Here is a 25177-nt window from a genome sequence, read left to right as displayed (position 1 = left end):
TGGAAAGTTCTTTACGCAGAGGGTGGTGGGTGCCTGGAACGCGTTGCCAGCGGAGGTGGTAGACGCGGGCACGATAGCGTCTTTTAAGATGTATCTGGACAGATACATGAATGGGCAGGAAGCAAAGAGATACAGACCCTTAGAAAATAGGTGACAGGTTTAGATACAGGATCTGGATCGGCGCAGGCTTGGAGGGCCGAAGGGCCTGTTCCTGTGCTGTAATTTTCTTTGTTCTTTGTATATCTAAAAGCAATAGTCATTCCTCTACTAGTTTCTATGAAGGAAACTTAGGTTACTTGGACAACAAAAAAGTTTTGAAAATAACTTAAATCAGTTTTATCGTAGTCTGTAGGATGATCATCCTCAGCTCGTGCACACTAACAATATTACCGTCCAGTTTAATAATTCTGAGAAAAGGAGACATCCTGTTGAAGCTTTTCGTCTTGCACTGATCAGATGTTTGGCATTCTTGCGTCAGTCCTGATGAGTGCAAGATGAAAAGCTTCGACAGCATGTCTCTTTTCAGCAATACTCAAGTTCTGGAATAGCAAGCGACTATATAATAATTCTGTCCAACCTTGCCTTAAATGTTCGGAAAACGTGTTTTAAAAAAATGGCATGTTGCTACATAATGCAAGAACAACTCACTGTATTAAATAGATATCAGTAACACAATGTAAAATTAAAAGTACCTCATTAATGTACGCTCCCATGTAACCTTGAAAACTACCTCCTGAAATTGTTCCCTCATTGAATTCTGCCACAGCAGGCTCCATAGGTGGGTTGGCATTGGAACCAATCCAATTTGTGTCCCTTATATCGGTTTCCTGGCCAAAGCCATGGCCAACTTCTGCTCCCGAATTGATATTTGCTGAACCTCCAACATAGTCTACCATGGTTGCGAGTCTTCCATTTGAAGCTGCACCAGAAATAGTTTGGTGTGTCATTGCACCAGCTGAATCAACTGGAAGCAAAGGGACACTCTATGGGAGAAAAATAGATGATAGATCAGTAATTAACAATTGTAATTCAAATACATTCATTTCCAATGCAGTAAGGCTGTTGATGTTTTATTTAGAAGGCTATTTTGGCTGAAGGGGTAGCTTAACAACAACAACGTGCATTTATATAACACCTTTAATGTAGTAAAACATCCCAAGGTGCTTCACAGGAGCAAGAGTCAAACAAAATTTGACACCAAAGGAGATTACAGGACAGGCTAGGTGAAAGAGATAGGATTTAAGGGAAGTCTTAGCTAACAGAGGCGGAGAGGTTTAGGGAGGGAATTCCAGAGCTTAGGGACCCGGCAGCTGAAGGCACGGCTGTTTAATGGAGGAGCGATTAAAATTTGGGAAACACAAAAGGCCAGAACTGAAGGGTTGTAGGGCTGCAGGAGGTTACAGAGCTAGAGAGCTGTGAAGCCGTGGAGGACTTTGAAAAAGGGTGGGAATTTTAAAACTGAGGTGTTACTGGACTGGGAGCCAATTTCATTCAGTGAGCACAAGGTATATTTAGTCACAAATAGTTGCTCTGAGAAAAATCATCAGTATTCATTCCACATGAGAGTCCAACATGCAAGATCACATTTTATATGTTTTGGTTTGCAAAGCATTGCATTGCTTGTGTTCTGAAAGCAGGGCAAGCTGATGTGGGGACAGTGGAAGGAGTGCCAAGTTAGGAGTTGGCGGTGGTGAAGCAGGAGGTTGGGGATGTCAGGTTGATTTACAACAGAAGAGGACCAAGTAAAAAGGTGGTGCATCTTTATTGCAACCAACTTGTCCATCATTGTTTTACTGATTGTCTTCCTCTAGCTAGAACTGTTAAGAGGGATTCCCATGGCAAACCCATTTGTGTCGCTGCTGGGGAAATAAATTCTTCCACAAAGCATCAAAGTGACAACTGCTATATCTATCAGGAAAGACTGAACAGTCTAGGGTTATATTTTTAAATGTAGAATTACAGCATAGGAACAGGCCATTCAGTTCAACTAATCTGTGCTGTTCTTTAATCTCCACACAAGTCTCTTCCTATTCCAGCTGCCTTGCCTCACCCTTTCTGTACTTCTTTCTATTCTCTTTTCTCTCATGTAGTCATCTAGTCTCCTTTTAAAGGTTTCTAAGCTATCTGCAAGAACCATTTCCTTGGTAGTGAGTTCTACATTTTCACCACTCTCTGAGTAAAGACATTTCTCCTTATTTCCCTATTGTATTTTTTTTATTCATTGATAGATGTGGAGATCACCAACTAGGCCAGCATTTATTGCCCATCTCGGGCAATTGCTAGGCTATTTCAGAAAGTGGTTAAGGGTCAACCACATTGCTGTAGGTCTGGAGTCACATATAGGCCAGTCTGGGCAAGAACAGATTTCCCTCCCTAAAGGGCAGTAATGAACCACATGGATTTTTACAACAATCCATTACTGAGACTAGATTTTTAATTCCAGATTTATTTAATTGGATTTAAATACCCAACTGCTATGGTGGGATTTGAACTTGTGTCTTCAGATCATTTAGTCAAGGCTTCTGGATTACTAGTCCAGTAACGTAACCACTATACTATTGTACCCAGATGTTCAGACTCACATCCATCAAAGTCAATGAAGTGAATATGAGGCCAGGTGTGTAATGAAACTGCCCTTTTCACACTACTGCTTCAAGATAAATTTCTAATCCCTAGTTTTTTTTAAAAATGAGAAACAGTGCAAAATTACTCGCCCCATTCTTCACCCTTTCATTGTTCTTCAAACATTTTCTACATAGCAAGAAAACATTAGTTGTACGAAAAAGAAGCCTAAAATACTGATTGCCGAATAGAAAGATAAAACATTCTTTCCGAATACAGACCGTGTCTGCCTGTCCTCCACCTTCAATGTTGTCCTTTTCCAGGTGTCCTTGAGGTTCAATGGGTATCTGTTTAAAGACTCCAGCTGTTCCAAGACCTCCTCCAGCACCACCACATTTGCAGAACAGCAACAGGAGAGGAGCAACTATGGATGAACAATTCGATGAGGTTAAAAATGCAATTCCTTAAAGCTACCGTAAAACTATTATACTTTGTGGGGAGAAAAACTTATGTATTCGGCCCAATGCTGGTTGCTGTGATATCAACATAATTACATGATAAGAGTAGAAAAGTGTGGAGGGAATCATTAAAACTGACTCTCTATCCAATATACATGGAATGATACAGCAGAGTAGGAGGCCATTCAGCCCATAGTGCCCATGCCAGCTCTTTGAAAGATCTATCCACTTAATTTCAGTCCTGCAAATCTTTCCTCCATCTAGCCAATGTTTCTATTTCTACAGAGTGTGCATGAGCTCCTGGCTCTGACTGTGTTTGCTCAGAGTTCACTAGAGAAGGCAAGTGATCAATGACATGCAAAAGGTGATAGCTGAATTTAATGTGACCCCCCCCCCACAAGTCCCCCAAAATAGAGACAAGAAATTCTGGCCCCCTTTACAGCAGCTGTTGACAGTGGCAAACGAACAAGAGGCAAGATAAGGAGAATCTTTTTTAGACCAGTTGTTGTGATCTGGAATGCGCTGCCTGAAAGAAGCAGATTCAATAGTAACTTTCAAAAGGGAATTGGATAAGTACTTAACGGGGAAAAAAATTGCAAGTCTATTGGAAAAGAGCAGAAGATTGGGTCTAATTGGATAACTCTTTCAAAGAGCCGCCACTGAAATGATGGGCTGAATGGCCTCCTCCTGTGCTGCGTGTGTCTGTAACTTCGCACATCTTCCAGGGTGATGCTCATAAAGAGTAAATACACAGTCAGTGAACAACACCAACTTGCATTCAGTTCTACAGTCTTTAATGTAGTAAAATGTGCCATGTGCTTCACAGACGCGTTATCAAACAAAACTTGATACTGAGTCACAAAGAGAAATTGGGACAGATGGTCAAAAGCTTGGGTCAGGATGTTAGTTTTAACGAGCAGGAGTAGTCGAGGTGAATAGTACAGATGCGTTTCAGAGGAAGCTCGATAAACACTTGAGGGGGAAAGGAATCGAGGATATTTCGACAGGGTGAGATGAAGTAGGGTGGGAGGAGGCCCTTACAGAGTATAAATACCAACAAGGACCTGTTGGGCTCAATGACTGTACATTCTTTTACTTACGGAGTAACAATAACGCCCCAAGGGCGATTAGGCCAGCTGCAGGAGCACCGAGAGCCGCTTTGCTTGTTCCGATCTGCCGCATGTTCTCTGGAGAGCAGGTCAGGTCATCGTCAGTACATTCAATCACCTTTACATCCACGTTTTGTACTTTACCAGACCCTTTGTTATCTTCAACCTTTATTGGTACTTTGAACGTATGAGGCCACAGGTGCATGAGTGGCTGAAGTTCCGCACTGGTATCTTTTGAAAAAGAGTAAGGGAGGGAAATAAAAAGGTATTAGTCAGAACAAATAAACACCATAGTTTTAACAAAAGCATCTTCTTACAAAAAGGCTTTTAGTTCCACTATAAAAAATATTAGCTGGCTGAGACAGGTGACCTGATAAAGATCTTTAAAATTACAAAGGGGTTTTACAGGATACACAGAGAGAAGGAAATATAGGCAGAATTGCAATAAAGATTTACAAGGATGATATTAGAACTGAGAGGGTACAACTATCAGGAAAGAGTTATGCTAATAGGATGAGCTGAGGTAGGGTGGGAAGAGGCTCATGTGGAGCATAAAGGCGGCACAGACCAGTTATGCTGAATGGCCCGTTTCTGTGTTGTAAATTCAATGTAATTCTATGTAAATCAGATATCCCCACTGGAACCATTACCCTGCTACCCCATTCTTACCATCTTTATGTAAAATCTTCCATTGCTCCGTTATGCCTGGTTCACCGGCGAGTTTGTAGTGATATGGAGCTGCATTCGGGTATGAATCTGCATCGAAGGCCGTGAGAGTCAAAGACTTTGCTTTGTCACACATGCAAGACTGTAGATTGCTAATGATGGGAATATTATCATTGGCATCATCGACATCGAAAACAATCGTACCTGTGGCAGTTTTGGGAGTAGATCCTGGGAGACAGAGAAAGGAAACAATCTTTTTTCAGAGAAATGAAAGCCAAAAACACCACGGACGCTGGAAATCTGAAATTAAAAAAGGTCAGAAAACTCTGGGAAACGCTCAGCAGCCGCGGAGAGAGAAACAGAGTTAACGGCCCTAATATTTATAGCGAGTGCGAGGATGGACCACAGGGGACCTGCAGGGGATGGACCCCAGCATTTGGGATATTATCAGGGGTGGTGGGGTTGGAGCCGGTAATTGGGAGGGGGGGGGGGGGGGGAAGCTTGGGATTGGGGGTCCGGCCAATCAAGGAGAGGCTGTGATGGGCAGAAGATTTGCTTGAGGGGCCTAGGGGAGGGAGATGGGTGGGGGTGGGGGCGGGGGATGGAGGGGCACTCCTTCCTGGCCCACAAAAAGTGCTCCAAAAAATCCTTTAACTGCTGGATTGTCTGTTCTCATCTCCATTTTGCTGCTTGGTTTCCTGAGCTATGGGAAACCTGGCCGGCAACCATTAGATTTAGATCAGACTCCCAACTGCAGTGAAGGAGCCTAATTTAAACATCACGAGAGCAGGACAGACACAGACAGACACCGAAAGGCACAGACACAGACAGAGAAAGACAGGCACACAGATACACAGACAGACACACAGACAGACACACAGATACACAGACAGACACACAGATACACAGACAGACAGACAGATACACAGACAGACACACAAAACGCAACTCACTACCATAAAAATGGTGCAAGTCCATACATGCTGGGTTGCGGTTGCGTTTAGTGAATTTACTCTTTTAACAATCCCCACCCTCCCCAGACCCTATCCTGCCTGTCGAAGGGAGGTGGGGTGGGGGGGTTTGGGAGGTTGGGGGGGTTGCAGTTTGCATCAACAGTTCAGAACTGGAGTAATAATTTCCTACATTACAACTGTGACTACACTTTAAATGTACTTCATTGTTTCTAAAGCGTTTTTGGGCTTCTTGAGGTTATGAAAGGCGCTAGATAAATGAAATTTCTTTCTTTCTAATGGGACTAACAAAGAAACAAAAGATAAGATATTAAGGGAGGTGGTGGCATAGTGGTATTGTCACTAGACCAGAGACCCAGGGTATTGCTCTGGGGACATGGGTTCAAATCCCACCACAGCAGAAGGTGGAATTTGAATTCAATTAATAAATCTGGAATTAAAAGCTAGTCTAATGATGGCCATGAAACCATTGTCGATTGTTGTAAAAACACATCTGGTTCACTAATGTCCTTTAGGGAAGGAAATCTGCTGTCCTTACCTGGTCTGGCCTACATGTGACTCCAGACCCACAGCAATGTGGTTGACTCTTACATGCCCTCTGAAATGGCCTAGCAAGCCACTCAGTTGTATCTAACCGCTACGAAGTCAATAAAAAGGAATGAAACCGGACGAACCACCCGGCATTGACCTAGGCACCGGAAATGACAATGGCAAACCCAGCCCTGTCAACCCTGTCCTCCTTTCTAACATCTGGAGGCTTGTACCAAAGTTGGGAGAGCTGTCCCACAGACTAGTCAAGCAACAGCCTGACATAGTCATACTCACTGAGTCATACTTGACAATGTCCCAGACACTGCCATCACCATCCCCGGGTATGTCCTGTCCCACTGGCATGAGTTGGGAGGGAGTTGCCCTGGGATTCCTCAACATTGACTCCAGACCCAATGAAGACTCATGGTATCAGGTCAAACATGGGCAAGGAAACCTCCTGCTAAGGACATAGGAAGTTGTAGATCGATATAGATAGATTGAGTGAGCGGGCAAAGATCTGGCAGATGGAGGACATGTGGAGTACTGTGTACAGTATTCATCTCCTTATTTAAGGAAGGATGTAAATGCGTTGGAAGCAGTTCAGAGAAGGTTTACTAGACTAATACCTGGAATGGGAAGGCTGTCTCATAAGGAAAGATTGGACAGGCTGGGCTTGTATCACCTGGAATTTAGAAGAGGAAGAAGCGACTTGATTGAAACATATAAGATCCTGAGGGGTCTTGACAGGGTGGATGTGGAAAGGATGTTTGCCCTTGTGGGAGAATCTAGAACTAGGGATCACTGTTTAAAAATAAGGGGTTACCCATTTAAGAAAGAGATGAGGAGAAATTTTTTCTCTCAGAGGGTTGTCTTTGGAATTCTCTTCCTCAAAAGGCAGTGGAAGCAGAGTCTTTGAATATTTTTAAGGCAGAGATAGATAGATTCTTGATAAGCAAGGGGGTGAAAGGTTATCGGGTGTAGTGGAAATGTGGCATAATCAGTTCAGCCATGAACTTATTGAATGGCAGAGCAGGCTCGAGGAGTCGAGTAGCCTTCTCCTGCTCCTAATTTGTATGTTCGTATGTGGGAAAATGTGAAGTTGTTCACTTTGGCAGGAAGAATAAAAAAGCAAAGTATTTCTTAAATGGAGAACGACTGCAGAATTCCGAGGTGCAGAGGGATTTAGGTGCTCTCGTGCAGGAGTCACAAAAGGTTAGTATGCAGGTACAGTAAGTAATAAAGAAGATTAATGGAATGCTATATTTTACTACAAGAGGAATTGAAAATAAAAGTAAGGATGTTATGCTTCATTTATACAGGGCATTGGTGAAACCACATCTTGAATACTGTGTGCAGTTTTGGTCTCCTTATTTAAGGAAGGATGTGAATGCGTTGGAGGTGGTTCAGAGGAGGTTTACTAGATTGATACCTGGAATGAGCGGGTTGTCTTATGAGGAAAGGTTGAACAGACTGGACTTGTTTTCGTTGGAGTTTAGAAGAGTGAAGGGAGACTTGATTGAAGTTTATAAGAACCTGAACAGTCTTGGCAGGGTGAATTTGGAAAGGATGTTTCCTTTTGTGGGGGAGTCCAGAACTATTAGGCACTGTTTTAAAATTAGGGGTCGCCCTTTTAGGACAGAGATGAGGAGAAATTGTTTTCTCAGAGGATTGTGCAACTTTGGAACTCCCTGCCTCAGAAGGTGGTGGAAGCTGGGTCATTGAATATGTTTAAGGCGGAGGTAGATAGATTCTTGTTAGGTGAGGGAATCAAAGATTATCGGGGGTAGGTGGGAGTGTGGAATTCGAGACAGAAACAGATCAGCCATGATCTTATTGAATGGCAGAGCAGGCTTGATGGGCTGAATGGCCTACTTCTGCTCCTAATTCCTGTGGTCATATGGGCCTTCCTGATGCCTTGGAATGAGAGATTTCCCCTCCCCACCCCCGTACCGGGAGCTGACAAGCAACCTGTACGGGTTTGTTTGGCGTGTTCCCTGTGTGGTGATAGGCCCCCCACCCAGCTTTGGGCTAATTCTGGTGGCGGGATAGGGCCCTTAATTGGGCATTAATTAAGGTTCCTGGACCTTCCCACCATGGACTTAATTGGGGTGGAGGCGGGAAGGTGACGGGGTCCCCAGCCGTGCGATTAGGTGCTCTCCCTGCCTTCAAACTTGTTGTGGGGGAGAGCATTAAAAACAAAAGCACCGTGTGAAATGCAGGCTAGAAATCAGGCATAGGTCAATATGATGTGTGTTGTTAATGAGGAATATTAGAGCCAAGAAACATCCTTTACATCCTTTCAGTGTTTTCATAATCTCTCTTTAACGCTGGATGCTGTATTCAAGCTAGTCCCTACTTACGATCTACTCACCATCATTATCTATAGCCAATATTGTTGCTGTGTATTTTCCATCAACAACATGCTCAGACTCTCTGTCGGGTAATTTGGCAAGGGTAATTTCCCCAGTGTCAGGGTTAATGTTGAAGAAGTTTGCTGGATCTGAATCCTTTGCATAGCTGTTTGATAAAATGGAAGTATGCATTAGTTTTTGCAAACACATACACAGCTGTGCACACAGACATGCACATACCCACGTGCATGCATGCACATGTACACATCAGACACACCACATGCGCACATACACATGCACACACCAGACAAGCACACACACACACCAGACACACAACATGCACAGACACAGAGAAGCATACATATGACACAGCACACTCCTTTACCTGGTTCTTTCACTTTCTTTCCCAGTATCGGCACTGATGGCTGGATAATTTCCTAATGATTGACCAGTTGTGACTTTTGTCCTATCCTCAGAAATATGGATTCGTTTTGTTGTTGGTTTAAATAAAAAACCTTCTTTCTTATCTTGCACGTTGACTTTTATTCTAATTGGTTTATTGAAGCCTCCTCCGCCTCCACCTCCTCCTCCGCCTCCACCTCCTCCTCCACCTCCTCCTCCACCACCTCCTCCTCCAGTGATAACTGACGTGTGATATGCTGCTTTATTGGCGACTTGAATGACTAGATTTTTGGTTTGTATTTTCTCATAATCCAGTTCCTGCAAGGAACGGGGGTGGAGAAACGAGGTAACAAAGTGTGAAATGTTAACCAGTATGGAGAGACACAATAGAGCTCACCCTAAAAAACCTTTAAGTCAAAATCCTAAATCAGATAACAGATATTTTAAGTTACTGAAGGGGGATATTTTTAATTGAAAACAAATCTGAAATATGGATAGATTTAATAAAAGAAAAATCCTGCTACATAAATTTTCTGCTATTAGGAAGGTTCAGATAAAGTAGACTAATGAACAGAGGAACAGCAGGATGTCATTCACCCCTTCGAGCCTGTTCAACCATTCAGTGAGATTATGACTGATCTGTGACCTAACTCATGATACCTGCCTTTGCCTCATATCCCTTAATACCCCTGGATAACAAAAATCTCTCAATCTCAGTATTAAAATGAACAATTTATGTAGTATCAATTGTTTACAGAAGTGAGTTCCAAACTTCCACCTTTTTTTTTGTGTTGAAGTGTTTCCTAATTTCACTCCTGAAACATCTGGTTCTAAGTTTTAGACTCTGGCCCCCAAGTCATAGATGCCCAGCTGAAACTTTACGTTCAGGTGGTGGCCTTGCCCACCGGCTGAAAGATTGGGACAGAGACCACCTCGGCCAGGCCTGGAAGCCACGTTGCTACTTTATGTGGCCCAGGCCCATAACTGGCTTCAGTTGGGACTTTTGCCCCTCTGAGGCAGGAAGTCCCACCTCCAAGAGCTGCTGCCCAATCAGAGGGCCGGCAGCTCTTCAGTCCCAGCAGCGCTACTAGGAACAGTGGCCACCGCTGGCATTGCACCCAGTCAAAAGGATGCTGTTCTTGGAGCAGGTAAGTGGAGATTGGGCCTCGCCGGGGACAATCAGCTGGGCCCTCCCGGGGCGTAAAAGTCCAGCCCCCAACCAGCAGAAATTGCTTCTCTCCATCTACCCTATCTTTGCCCTTAACTTCTTGAAAACTTTGATCAAATCACCCCTTAAGCTTCTAAATTCCAGGGAATACAACCCTAATTTGTGTAATCTCGCCTTGTAATTTAGCCCTTGAAGTCCCGATATCGTTCTGGTAAATCTACACTGCATTCCCTCCGAGGCCAATATATCCTTCCTAAGGCGGGGTATCCAGACAGTGGAATTCCCAATGATTTTTTTATTTGGATTTTAAGGAAGCTATCGGCAAAGTTCCAAATTAAAAGCTCCTGACCGACGTAAATCTGCTGGAGGCCAAAAGCAATTGTAAGCTAAACAATACAATTTGCTGCTAATATTAAATTGGAGAATCAGTACAATTGGTGAAAGAGAGTTTCAAAATGGTCAGTGAATGAAGTATTGTTCACTAGTCAAAAATTGTGCATTATAAATATACACAATGAATTGAACTGAATTACAGTACCTGGTAAAGAAATTAACATTGACTTCAATATATACGAACAACAATTTGCATTTATATAGCACCTATGGCAAAACATTCCAAGGTGCTTCACAAGAGCAATTATCAAAGAAAATTTGACACCAAGCCACATGAGGAGATATTAAGGACAATTCATTCATGGGATGTGGGTATCATTAGCTAGGCCAGCATTTATTGCCCATCCCTAATTGCCCTTGAGAAGGTGGTGGTGAGCTGCCTCTCGAACCGCTGCAGTCCATGTGGGGTAGGTATACCCACAGTGCTGTAAGGAAGGGAGTTCCAGGATTTTGACCCAGCGATAGTGAAGGAACGGCGATATAGTTCCAAATCAGGATGGTGTGTGACTTGGAGGGGAACTTGCAGGTGGTGGTGTTCCCATGCATTTGCTGCCCTTGTCCTGCTAGTTGGTAGAGGACGTGGGTTTGGAAGGTGCTGTCTAAGGAGCCTTGGTGCATTGCTGCAGTGCATCTTGTAGATGGTACACACTGCTGCCACTGTGCGCCGGTGGTGGAGGGAGTGAATGTTTGTTCATGGGGTGCCAATCAAGCGGGCTGCTTTGTCCTGGATGGTGTCGAGCTTCCTGAGTGTTGTTGGAGCTGCACCCATCCAGGCAAGTGGAGAGTATTCCATCACACTCCTGACTTGTGCCTTGTAGATGGTGGACAGGCTTTGGGGAGTCAGGAGGTGAGTTACTCGCCTCAGGATTCCTAGCCTCTTACCTGCTCTTGTAGCCAGAGTATTTATATGGCTACTCCAGTTCAGGGTTCTGGTCAATGGTAGCCCCTAGGATGTTGACAGTGGGGGAATTCAGCGATCGTAATACCATTGAATGTCAAGGGGAGATAGTTAGATTCTCTCTTATTGGAGACGGTCATTGCCTGGCACTTGTGTGGCGCGCATGTTACTTGCCACTTATCAGCCCAAGCCTGGATATTGTCCAAGTCTTGCTGCATTTCTATACGGACTGCTTCAGTATCTGAGGAGTTGCGAATCGTACTGAACATTGTGCAATCATCAGCAAACATCCCCACTTCTGACCTTATGATTGAAGGAAGGTTATTGATGAAGCAGCTGAAGATGGTTGGGCCTCGGACACTACCCTGAGGAACTCCTGCAGTGATCTCCTGGAGATCAGATGATTGACCTCCAACAACCACAACCATTTTCCTTTGCGCTAGGTATGACTCCAACCAGTGGAGAGTTTTCCCTCTGATTCCCATTGACTTCAGTTTTGCTAGGGCTCCTTGATGCCATACTCAGTCAAATGCTGCCTTGATGGCAAGGGCAGTCACTCTCACCTCACCTCTTGAATTCAGCTCTTTTGTCCATGTTTGGACCAAGGCTGAAATGAGGTCAGGAGCTGAGTGGCCCTGGCGGAACCCAAACTGAGTATCACTGAGCAGGTTATTGCTAAGCAAGTGCCGCTTGATGGCACTGTTGATGATACCTTCCATCACTTTACTGATGAATGGGAGTAGGCTGATGAGGCGGTAATTGGCCGGGTTGGATTTGTCCTGCTTTTTGTGTACAGGACATACCTGGGCAATTTTCCACTCTGCAGGGTAGATGCCAGTGTTGTAGCTGTACTGGAACAGCTTGGCTAGGAGTGCAGCAAGTTCTGGAGCACAGGTCATCAGTACTATTGCCGGAATATTGTCAGGGCCTATAGCCTTTGCAGTATCCAGTGCCTTCAGTCATTTCTTGATATCACGCGGAGTGAATCGAATTGGCTGAAGTTTGGCATCTGTGATGCTGGGGATTTCAGGAGGAGGCCGAGATGGTTCATCAACTCGGCACTTCTGGCTGAAGATTGTTGCAAATGCTTCAGCCTTATCTTTCGCACTGATGTGCTGCGCTCCCCCGTCATTGAGGATGGGGATATTTGTGGAACCACCTCCTCCAGTTAGTTGTTTAATTGTCCACCACCATTCTCGACTGGATGTGACAAGACTGCAGAGCTTAGATCTGATCCGTTGGTTATCAGGTCGCTTCGCTCTGTCTTTCGCATGCAGCTTATCCAGTTTGGCATGCAAGTAGTCCTGGGTTGTAGCTTCACCAGGTTGACACCTCATTTTGAGGTCTGCCTGGTGCTGCTCCTGGCATGCTCCCCTACACTCTTCATTGAATCAGGGTTGGTCCCCTGGCTTGATGTTAATGGTAGAGTGGAGGATATGCCTGGCCATGAGGTTACAGATTGTGGTTGAGTACAATTCTGCTGCTGCTGATAATCCACAGCGCCTCATGGATGCTCTGTTTTACATTGCTAGATCTGTTCGAAATCTATCCCATTTAGCACGGTGATAGTGCCACACAACACGATGGACGGTATCCTCAATGTGAAGGCGGGTCTTTGTCTCCACAAGGACTGTGTGGTGGTCACTCCTACCAATACTGTCATGGACAGAAGCGGCAGATTGGTGAGGATGAGGTCAAGTATGTTTTTCCCTCGTGTTGGTTCCCTCACCACCTGCCACATACCCAGTCTAGCAGCTATGTCCTTTAGGACTCGGCCAGCTCCGTCAGTAGTGGTGTTACCGAGCCACTCTTGGCGATGGACATTGAAGTCCCCCAGCCAGTCTACATTCTATGCCCTTAACACCCTCAGTGCTTCCTCCAAGTGGTGTTGGAGGAGTGCTGACTCATCAGCTGAGGGAGGGCGGTAGGTGGTAATCAGCAGGAGGTTTCCTTGTCCATCTTTGACCTGATGCCATGAGACTTCATGGGGTCTGGAGTCAATGTTGAGGACTCCCAGGGCAACTCCCTCCCAACTGTATTCAACTGTTACCACCTCTGCTGGGTCTGTCATGCCGGTGGGACGGGACATACCTGTGATGGCAGTGTCTGGGACATTGTCTGTAAGGTATGATTCCGTGAGTCTGACTATTTCAGGCTGTTGCTTGACTCGTCTGTGGGACAGCTCTCCCAACTTGGCACAAGCCCCCGGATATTAGTAAGGAGGACTTTGCAGGGTCAATAGGGCTGGGTCTGCCATTGTCGTTTCCGGTGCCTAGGTTGATCCGTCTGGTTTCATTCTTTTTTATTGTCTTCGTAGTGGTTATATACAACTGAATGGCTTGCTAGGCCATTTCAGAGGGCATATAAGATATGTATGCCAGACCAGGTAAGGATAGCAGATATCTTTCCCTAAAGGACATTGGTGAACCAGGTGGGTTTTTACAACAATCGAGAACAGTTTCATGGCCATCATTAGACTAGCTTTTAATTCCAGATTTATTAATTGAATTCAAATTCCACCTTCTGCTGTGGTGAGATTCGAATCCATGTCCCCAGAGCAACACCCTGGGTCTCTGGGTTACTAATCCAGTGACAATACCACTACACCACCGCCTCCCCGTTATCTAGATTCCCCAACCAGCAGAAACAATCTCTCAGCTTCTACCCTTTTAGAATCTTGCCTGCCTCAATTAGATCACCTCTCATTCTTCAAAACTCCATAGAATATAGGCCCAATTTACTGAGAGAGAAAAATGGGACAGAAAGGGAAAAACAAGGAAAAAAATTCAAACATTAAAATTTTAGATTTTTAAAATCTCAGTAACAATTTATTACTGGCTGGAGTGAGACTGCACAGCTCCAATTGTTCAATTGTTCCCTTTCCAGGCCTTAGTCATTGTCGTGCACGACCTGGCACAAAATTTTAAGCAAGCTTTGAAAATCTCAGTAGTTAAAAAAGTGCCATTTCTTTCGTGCCTCTTATTATGGTGATCACTTGTCCTCTCCTCCTCTGACCACATGCTAGCACAGGCATTACTTGATTTTTCAATGTTACCTTTTGAAGAATCAAAATTCCTTCATTTGTTTGTTCATCGACTTCAAATCGAAAGTGTCCTCCTTCATTCCCTTCAATAATGTTAAAGTGTCCCAGCCAGTTATCGGTGAATTCTTGGTCCCTGTCAAATACTTTTATGCGGGTGACCTCGTCATTCAGTGAATTTTCTTCCACAACGACTTCGTACTGGAGACAAGAGAACAAGTGGGCATTTTATTCTAATACAATTGCACTTCTCCAGCGCAAGTCATTTCCACTTTCAAAATACAAAAACATACTACAAAAATTAATGAGCAAGATTTAATTTCAGAATATTGCAAAAAAAAGGAGCTGGGGAGAAGTGTTCTAAATATGATATTTCAATTGTCCTAAGTATCCTGATGCATGATATGTGCAACACATTATGTAAAATATGGAAGACCTATTTCAATCTGTTGCAATGGGTAGCAGTCACTGCAAACAAGCTTCTGTGATATAAAATGCCTCGACAAAGTAGAAATGTAATGGCTTTGTATATGTTAATAGGTTATAATGTTGAAGGTGGAATATAGACAAGACATATACAGGTTTGCACATTTGAGCTCAAACCACAGCAAGATAGGAAAATATCAGTGTTAGCCAGATTTCATTATGCTCTGTTGGACCTGGTACAAAACCCACCAGTGTCTTAAAAGAAAAAAAAAGAACAAAGAAAATTACAGCACAGGAACAGGCCCTTCGGCCCTCCAAGCCTGCGCCGATCCAGATCCTCTATCTAAACATGTCGCCTATTTTCAAAGGGTCTGTATCTCTTTTCTTCCTGCCCATTCATGTATCTGTCTAGATACATCTTAAAAGACGCCATCGTGCCCGCATCTACCACCTCCGCTGGCAACGCGTTCCAGGCACCCACCACCCTCTGCGTAAAGAACTTTCCACGCATATCCCCCCTAAACTTTTCCCCTTTCACTTTGAACTCATGTCCTCTAGTAATTGAATCCCCCACTCTGGGAAAAAGCTTCTTGCTATCCACCCTGTCTATACCTCTCATGATTTTGTACACCTCAATCAGGTCTTCTCTTTTTGTTTGCATGATTGTGTGTGTAGATATAACATATAGCTGCAATAATGGGTCCATTGCTAATGAATCACCACACAATTATACAACTCAGAGGGAGGCCATTCAGCTCATCATTTCTGTGCCAGCTCTTTTGAAAGAGCTATTCAATTAACCCCACTTTTCCCTTTCAAGTATTTATCCAATTTAGCTTTGAAAGTTACGATTGAATCTGCTCCCACTACCCTTTCAGGCAGTGTATTCCAGATCACAGCAACCTGCTGTGTAAGAAAATTGCTTCCCATCTCCGGTCCTTTTTCCAAATACCTCAAATCTGTGTCAGTTGGTTATCGAACCTTCTCCCACTGGAAACAGTTTTCCCTTATTTACTCTATAAAACCTTTCATGATTCTGAACACCTATATTAAATCTCCATTTAACCTTTTCTGTTCTAAGAAGAAAACTCCAGCTTCTACATAGCTGAAGTCTCGCATCCCTGGTACCATTCTAGGAAATCTCCTCTACACCCTCCCCAAGGTCTTGATATCCTTGCTAAAGTGTGGTGTCTAGAATTGGACACCATACTCAATCTGAGGTCCAACCAGTGATTTATAAAGGTTTAATATAACTTCCTCACTTTGGTACTCTTTGCCTCTGTTTATAAAGCCAAGGACCCCAATGAATTTTTTTAAAAGAAAGCCTTCTCACTTGTCCTACCAGCTTCAAAGATTTATGTATGCGAACCCCCAGGTTTCTCTGTTTCTGCACCCCTTCAAAATTGTATCATTTAACTTATATTGTCTCTCCTCCCTTAAGTGCACCATTTAATACTTCTCTGCATTAAACTGCATTTGCCATGTGTCTGCCCATTTCACCAGTCTGTCTCTGAGCTCCTGCAGTCTGTTACTATCCTCCTCAATGTTTATCACACTTCCGAATATCGTGTCATTTGCAAACTTTGAAATGATGCCCTGTATCCCCAAGTCCAGGTCAGTTATTAGAACATTACAGCGCAGTACAGGCCCTTCGGCCCTCGATGTTGCGCCGACCTGTGAAACCATCTGACCTACACTATTCCATTTTCATCCATGTGTCTATCCAATGTCCACTTAAATGCCCTTAAAGTTGGCGAATCTACTACTGCTGCAGGCAGGGCGTTCCACGCCCTTACTACTCTCTGAGTAAAGAAACTACCTGTCACATCTGTCCTATATCTATCACCCCTCAACTTGAAGCTATGTCCCCTCGTGTTTGCCATCACCATCCGAGGAAAAAGACTCTCACTATCCACCCTATCTAACCCTCTGATTATCTTATATGTCTCTATTAAGTCACCTCTCCTCCTCCTTCTCTCCAACGAAAACAACCTCAAGTCCCTCAGCCTTTCCTCATAAGACCTTCCCTCCATACCAGGCAACATCCTAGTAAATCTCCTCTGCACCCTTTCCATAGCTTCCACATCCTTCCTATAATGCGGTGACCAGAACTGCACGCAATACTCCAGGTGCGGTCTCACCAGAGTTTTGTACAGCTGCAGCATGACCTCGTGGCTCCGAAACTCGACCCCCCTACTAATAAAAGGTAACGCACCATATGCCTTCTTAACAGCCCTATTAACCTGGTTAGCAACCTTCAGGGATTTATGCACCTGGACACCAAGATCTCTCTGTTCATCTACACTACCAAGAATCTTCCCATTAGCCCAGTACTCTGCATTCCTGTTACTCCTTCCAAAGTGAATCACCTCACACTTTTCCGCATTAAGCTCCATTTGCCATCTCTCAGCCCAGCTCTGCAGCCTATCTATGTCTCTCTGTACCCGACAACATCCTTCGGCACTATCCACAACTCCACCGACCTTAGTGTCATCTGCAAATTTACTAACCCACCCTTCTACACCCTCTTCCAGGTCATTTATAAAAATGACAAACAGCAGTGGCCCCAAAACAGATCCTTGCGGTACACCACTAGTAACTAAACTCCAGGATGAACATTTGCCATCAACCACCACCCTCTGTCTTCTTTCAGCTAGCCAATTTCTGATCCAAAGCTCTAAATCACCTTCAACCCCATACTTCCGTATTTTCTGATATATATATCAAAAAGAGCAGTTGTCCTAATACTGAGCACTCCCCTCCCCCTCCATTCTGAAATACAACCGTTCATGACTACTCTCTACTGCCCATTCTTCAGCCAATTTCATATCCACACTGCCACTCTGCCTTTAATCCTACGAGGTTTCAATTTCTCATCAACCAGCATTCCACCAAAAAACACAATCGAGTTAGTCAAACATGACTTGCCTTCAGCAATCTGTGCTGGCTGTCATTTATTAAGCCACACTTTTCCAAGTGCCAATTAATTTTGTCCCAGACTGTTGTCTCTAGAAGCTTCCCTGCCACTGATATTCAGCCTCCTGTCCTGTAGTTACCTGATTTATCCCTCTCCACTTTTTGAACAGTAATGTAACATTTGTGATCCTCCAGTCCTCTGACATCACTCTCATATTTCAGACCAATGAAACCTGCCTGCTATGTGTAGGAACTCTATCTTAAAGCTTCTTAACAACTAGACATTAAAGATAAATTGTATCATTAATAGAGAGAGGCTAAATTCATTTTTTAGAGTCATTATGGCCATTTGGCCCATCAAGTCCATGCTGACTCTCTGTAGCACAAGCCAATCTGTCCCATTCCTCCACTCTATCCCCGTAGCCCTGTAATTTTATCCCTCAATTGCCCATCCAATTTCCTTTTAAAATCATTCATCGTTTCCACTTCCACCACTCTTGCAGTCAGCGAGTTCCAGGTCATTACCACTCGCTGTGTAAAAAAGATCTTCCTCACCTCCCCCCTACATCTCTTATCCAAAACCTTCAATCTGTCCCCTAGTCCTTGTACCATCAGCTAATGGGAACAGTTTTTCTCTGTCTACCCTGTCAAAATCTGTAATCTTATACACCTCTATCAAATCTCCCCTCAAACTCCTTTGCTCCAAGGAAAACAAACACAGTTTCTCCAACCTCATCTTGTAGCTAAAATCCCTCATCCCTGGAATCATTCTGGTAAATCTCCTCTGCACCCTCTCAAGGATCTTCACATCCTTCCTAAAGTGTGGTGACCGGAACTGGATGCGATATTCCAGTTGGGGCCCAACCAGAGCTTTATAAAGGTTCAGCATAACTTCTCTGCTTTTGTACTCAATGCCTCCATTTATGAAACCCAAGATCCCATTTGCTTTACTAACCACTCTCTCAATATGTCCTGCCACTTTCACAGATTGATGCACACGCACCCCTAGGTCCCTCTATTCCTGCACACTCTTTAAAACTGTACCATTAAGTCTATATTGCCTCTCCCTATCCCTTCTGCCAAAATGCAACACCTCACATTTGTCTGATTTAATTCCATCTGCCACTTGTCTGCCCTTTCTGCTAGCCTAGCTATGTCCTCTTGCAGTCAATTTGTATCATCCTCACTGTCTGCCATGCCTCCACGTTTGGTCTCATCAGCAAATATTGAAATTTTACTCCATATTCCAATATCCAAGTCATTTATAGATATCAAAAAGTGGTCCTAGCACTGTGCTAGTCCCAGCACGGATATTCTAGTACTTTAGTTTCCCTTTAGACATGTTGACAATAACAGCAGTGGTACGAAGATGATTGTACAGAATTATACACATGCAAATTTATACAATTTATCAGAAGTAGAATACCTCCTCTTTTTCAACTGTAGGAATGTTGTCATTAACATCCAAGATCCTGATCTGAGCATTTGCCTTTGAAAATAATCCTGATGCGTTTCCGTTTAAATCACGACCTTCCACTGTTAATGTATATAAATCCTGGCTCTAAAGCAAAACCAAAAAAAAAAATGAAATTTCAGAATCACTTTCTGAACAACTATCCAGCTAAACAAATCAAGGTTGACTTTCCCCTGCACTGCACCCTGGGAAATCAGACTCCCTTCATCGCACCGAAGAGGGAGAAAAGAATGGACAGCGACTTATATCATGTCACATCTCTCTTCTTTCGTGGCCTCTCTGCATGTACCTGCTCCTCTCCTGGGCAACGCCGATGGGTCTGTGTCAGTAGTTGTCCCAAAACTCCCATTTTAGTGAGGTGGGTGGGAGGAAGTTAGTGTTGCCAACCCTCCAGGAATACCTTGGAGTCGCCTAGGATTAAAGCTTCATCTCCACGTCACTACAGTGAGCAACACCCAACTCAGGAGAAAAGCCCAGGGCGTATTAAATTTGAACACTTTTGTTTATTAGTTATAAAAATATTGGACATGGGTGAATGAAGGCCAGTTGATTAACAGCCAAAGTGTCGGGTAATGTTTGCTTTCTGATTGGCTGTGGCAAGGCAGGGCACCACAAGGAAGGACATGTCAAGCGACCAATGGCAGGAGCGTAAGTTTAGGCAGGTGGTCATGTGATCACATCTCCAGGAATACATCCAACCAGATTTGGAAAACCCTAGCGGAAAGTGTACATCCCCAACCAAATTTTCTTCTGTTATTTGTAAGTTAGACAACAGACGTGTGCCTCAACGTATGTGACTCAAGACCCTGCCCCCGCGAGCAGGCCAGGAGTTTTGGGGGAAGGCTGAAGACTTACCAAGTTGCTTATTTTATTTGTTCATGGGATCTGGGCATTGCTGGCCCATCCCTAATTATCCTCAAGAAGGTTGTGGTGAGCCACCATCTTGAACCGCTGCAGTCCATGTGGTGTAGGTACACCCACAGTGCAGTTAGGAAGGGAAGGAACTGCGATATAGTTCCAGGACAGGATGGTGTGTGGTTTGGAGGGGAACCTGCAGGTGGTGGTGTCCCCATGCATCTGCTGCCCTTGTCCTTCTAGATGGTAGAGGTCACGGATTTGAAAGGTGCTGTCACAAGAAATAGGAGCAGGAGTAGACCATATGGCCCATTGAGACTACTCTGTCATTCAAAATGATCATGGCTGATCTTAGGCTTCAACTCCACTTCCCCGTCCGCTCGCCATATCCCTTGATTCCCTTGGAGACCAAAAATCTGTCCATACCAGCTTTAAATTATTCAGCAAATTCACTGAAGGAACCTTGGCGAGTTGCTGCAGTGCATCTTGTAGTTGGTATACACTGCTGCCACTATGCACCAGTGGTAGAGGGAGCGAATGTTTAAGGTGGTCGATGGGGTGCCAATCAAGCAGGCGGCTTTGTCCTGGTTGATATCGAGCTTCTTGAGTGTTGTTGGAGTCGCACTCATCCAGGCAAGTGGACAGTATTCCATCACACTCCTGACTTGTGTCTTGTAGATGGTGGACAGCATTGGAGAGTCAGGAGGTGAGTTACTCACAGCAGAATTCTGTGAGCCTGTGCTGGTGACGGGTAGCCTTGCCTGCTGTCAGTACCAATTGAAAATGTTGGCACACCAGGCTCGTAGCTCACCATCCATTAACAGTTGCCCAGTGGCAACAGGCACTAGTAGAGCATGCCTCTCGAGTATTCAGATGTTTTACACAGCTACATAATTTGTAGCTTGGCTTAAATATACTTTAGAAAATAAATTATTGGCACAAACCTCTCTGTCTAAGTTAGTTGCCCATGTTCTGATTTCTCCGTTGGACTTTGCAATAAACATATTGTTGGAACCCTGGGATAGGATTCTGTAGGCAATTTGGGCATTTTTACCTTTATCAGCATCAGTCGCAAGTAGTTTTAACACTAATGTGCCTAGAATAGATAGAATGAAAAAAATTGTACCAGTTCTTTAAACTGAATGGCAAAAATAGCAGTTTGTTCCCAGTTTCTCTGATTAAAATGCCTCTAAGATACTTTGGGAAATGGATAACAATAACATGCATTTTTACATCACACCTGTAAAGTAGTAAACATCCCAATGCACTTCACAGGCGAGTTATCAGTCAAATATTGACACCGAGCCTCGTCAAAAGTGGTAGGTTTAAAGGAGCATCTCAAAGGAGGATAGAGAGGTAGAGAGGCTGAGAGGCTTAAGGAGAGAATTCCTGAGCTTGGGGCCCAGGCAGCTGAAGGCTGGTGCAGTGGCGAAAATTGGAGATGTGACAGAGGCTGGAATTGGAGGAGCGCAGGACTGGAGGAGCGCAGAGACCTCGGAGGGTTGTAGGACTGGAGGAGTGCAGAGACCTCGGAGGGTTGTAGGACTGGAGGAGTGCAGAGACCTCGGAGGGTTGTAGGACTGGAGGAGCGCAGAGACCTCGGAGGGTTGTAGGACTGGAGGAGTGCAGAGACCTCGGAGGGTTGTAGGACTGGAGGAGTGCAGAGACCTCGGAGGGTTGTAGGACTGGAGGAGCGCAGAGACCTCGGAGGGTTGTAGGACTGGAGGAGCGCAGAGACCTCGGAGGGTTGTAGGACTGGAGGAGTGCAGAGACCTCGGAGGGTTGTAGGACTGGAGGAGTGCAGAGACCTCGGAGGGTTGTAGGACTGGAGGAGTGCAGAGACCTCGGAGGGTTGTAGGACTGGAGGACTATAAAATGAAGGGGTAGCAATGCTTTCATTATTTCCAGTACAGTGAAACAAAAGAAAGGAGGAGAGAGAGGTAGTGATGTGGAGAGGTTTAGGGAGGGAATTCCTTAAGGAAATAGGAGAGGAACTATGCAGCATTTCCAGTTAGCATTTCCAAAAGCACTGTCAAAATGCTGGAGCTGTACCAAAGATGTAATGACCACAAAAAATAATCAGGAATAGAATGAGACAGGAATTTAGCTGAGCATTTCAGGGAGAATTTTAACACTCCCCAGTTAGTGGGCAAGGAGTATGTAGAGGCTGCTCCATTATTCACTCTGTTCTTAATTTTAACAAAGTGATTCCTGACAACGCAGCGACCAGCTGATGTCATCAGAGTGCGCCAAACTGCACCTGGTCCATCTTCACGCATGCGCGATAAAGCGTCATCGGGTATCCAGCCCTCCACGGCTGGAGGAAGTGGCTGAATGGGAGACTTCGAAGCTGGAGCTGTCCCCCCTTGGCAACGCGCTCCAGGCCTCGACGCTTCCCCCAGCCGCTCGCTCTAGACCTCGCTGCCCCCCCCCCCAACTCCCCTGCCTGATTGTTCCTCGCTTCGTGCCACTCCGCTCTCTGGCTGCTCGCTCTCCGGCCGCTCGCTCCCCGCTTCCCGCCCCCTCCAGCCGCTAGCTCTAGGCTGCACCACTTCCCTCCTCTTGGGGCCGTCACCCCTTGCAGCCCGCCTAGTTTCCTTGGGCGGCACGTAGAGACTGATCAAACATGGGAGCAGGTGGCTGAGAGGAGGGAAGTGGTACGGCCTAGAGCTAGCGGCTGGAGGGCTGCGAGGTGATGGGGTGGGCGGGTGGGGGGGGGAAGCGAGCAGCTGCAGAGTGGGGTGGTGCGAACGGGGAACAATCGGCCAGGGAAGTGGGGTGGAGCAGCGAGGTCTGGAGCAAGCGGCTGAGGGAGGGGGGAAAGCAGCCAGTGGGGGGGAGGGGGAGAAAATGACTTGCCAATGAGGGAGAGCTGCCAGTGGGGCGGGGGTTAGTAGCTGCGTTCGGGTGAAATCAGTCCTGGTCAGTCACATAAACGAATCACAATAATGAATTGGCAGCACATTTTACACTCTGCCTGATTTTCTTTTAGATTAGATTAGATTAGATTAGAGATACAGCACTGAAACAGGCCCTTCGGCCCACCGAGTCTGTGCCGAACATCAACCACCCATTTATACTAATCCTACACTAATCCCATATTCCTACCAAACATCCCCACCTGTTCCTATATTTCCCTACCACCTACCTATACTAGTGACAATTTATAATGGCCAATTTACCCATCAACCTGCAAGTCTTTTGGCTTGTGGGAGGAAACCGGAGCACCCGGAGAAAACCCACGCAGACACAGGGAGAACTTGCAAACTCCACACAGGCAGTACCCGGAATCGAACCAGGGTCCCTGGAGCTGTGAGGCTGCGGTGCTAACCACTGCGCCACTGTGCCACCCCATCGATCGGGGTGACAATTCACTATCTTCCAATGGAAATTTAGTCATAAAATTCCTATTGTATTTAATAGGGTTACTGGAATATTAAATGGATCTGAGGATTACAAAATATATACTATAACTATATAGCATATTACTGGGCTTCCATCCAACTTAATGTAAGGTTAGTTTACTCGAACTTAGCCATTAGCATTTCCTGTGATAAATTGAGCAACGCCATCTTTAATCCTGGCAGCTGCCTGAATGTCGCAGACACTGGCGTTCCAGTTGAAGAGCCTGCATTTGCGCATGTGCAACTACTGCGCTGCCTAGTGGTTGCATTGTCAGCAAACACAGCCTAATTTTAAAGCCACTGATTTTGGTCTCAGTAATAAATGCAGGTAAGGGTCCCATAATATACATAAGACTCTGATGGCATTTTAACCCAATCCTTGAGCAGGACATTTAGTTCCATAACTACCCTTCCTGGTGAACCTACTGGGGAGGCAGCAAGGTTCGCTAAGGTATGGTGATAAAAAACCTTACAGAATTGGTAAATTTACTGTATAGTATTAACTTCAGAAAAGCACATGCGTTCTTACCCATTGGAGACAATTCTTCAACACTCCCCTCAAATACTTGTTGTGTGAACACTGGAACATTATCATTTATATCCAGAATTTCAATTACAAGTGATAGAGGCGACTCGACCGCTGCACCAGAGCCATCCACTGCTTGGCCCTTGAGCTTAAATTGAAGTGAAAAGACTCAGTAAGACAATACAGGATAGATAATTAATACATGTACATAAATATATAATACCCTGGCCAATAATTATCCCTCAAGCAGCATCACTAAGAGAGATTATCTGGTCATTGTCACATTGCTCTTAGTGGGAGCTTGCTGTGCAATATTTCCCACTTCAAAAAGTACTTCATTGGCTGTAAAGTGTTTGGGATGCCCTGAGATTGTGAAAGGTGCTGTATAAATTTCAAGTTTACTTGTTCTTTCCTTGTTATGCAGAGTAGAGCCCTGGGCATCTGCTCTGTTTCGCAGTCATCTAGAAATTGGAACAATAGAGCTGAGGGCTTGGACTGAATCATGTCTCGTAAACGCTGGGCTGCAATTTTGGGCTTGCAGGATTTTGGAATCGCTGAACATATCTTATTGAACAATGGACTAGACCAGTCAGATATGCCATGATATTATGGTTCGAGACAGCTAACAGGATCTTGAAGGCATCAATTAAAAGACATAAGCAGGGTTATTAACTGATATCAGTACTTACCAGCTATACCTCTGAAATGTTTTTCAAGGACATTGGGATTTAATCCTTGCAGTTTTTTTGGATGTCTCAATACAGCCCACTAACTGTTGGCATGTGGAGGTCTGCTAGTCCTACAGTTCTGTATTTTAACAGTTCTCCTACATTTCAACAATGACTATACTTCAGAAGTACTTCATTTGCTGTAAAGCCTTTGGGACATCCTGAGACTGTGTAAAGCGCTATAAAATTCCAAGTCTGTATTTACTTTTTTCTTTCTTCATCCTTTCTCTCTCACCCTTGTTCTCCCCCACTTTCTCTCGCTCACTCCCTCCCTCTCTACTACCACACCACTACCACCA

The 25177-nt window shown here is 44.7% G+C and overlaps 1 protein-coding gene across 1 annotated transcript in view; it reads right to left on the bottom strand.

The window, feature by feature from the left end:
• The window catches only part of LOC137369739 (desmoglein-2-like), a 53738-nt gene that overhangs the window by 3820 nt on the left and 24741 nt on the right, over positions 1 to 25177 (bottom strand). Inside the window, exons 6-16 of the mRNA XM_068031131.1 lie at positions 24154 to 24298; positions 21165 to 21316; positions 19318 to 19452; positions 14565 to 14750; positions 9272 to 9368; positions 9034 to 9223; positions 8669 to 8814; positions 4799 to 5023; positions 4121 to 4360; positions 2844 to 2986; positions 693 to 983 (exon numbers count right to left, since the gene is read on the bottom strand). Coding sequence (XP_067887232.1) covers positions 693 to 983; positions 2844 to 2986; positions 4121 to 4360; positions 4799 to 5023; positions 8669 to 8814; positions 9034 to 9223; positions 9272 to 9368; positions 14565 to 14750; positions 19318 to 19452; positions 21165 to 21316; positions 24154 to 24298 — 1950 coding nt within the window. The remainder of the gene's footprint in view (positions 1 to 692; positions 984 to 2843; positions 2987 to 4120; positions 4361 to 4798; positions 5024 to 8668; positions 8815 to 9033; positions 9224 to 9271; positions 9369 to 14564; positions 14751 to 19317; positions 19453 to 21164; positions 21317 to 24153; positions 24299 to 25177) is intronic.

This window comes from Heterodontus francisci, chromosome 5, assembly GCF_036365525.1.
Source record: "Heterodontus francisci isolate sHetFra1 chromosome 5, sHetFra1.hap1, whole genome shotgun sequence".
NCBI lineage: Eukaryota > Metazoa > Chordata > Chondrichthyes > Heterodontiformes > Heterodontidae > Heterodontus > Heterodontus francisci.
This window is presented reverse-complemented; position numbering and strand designations above follow the sequence as displayed.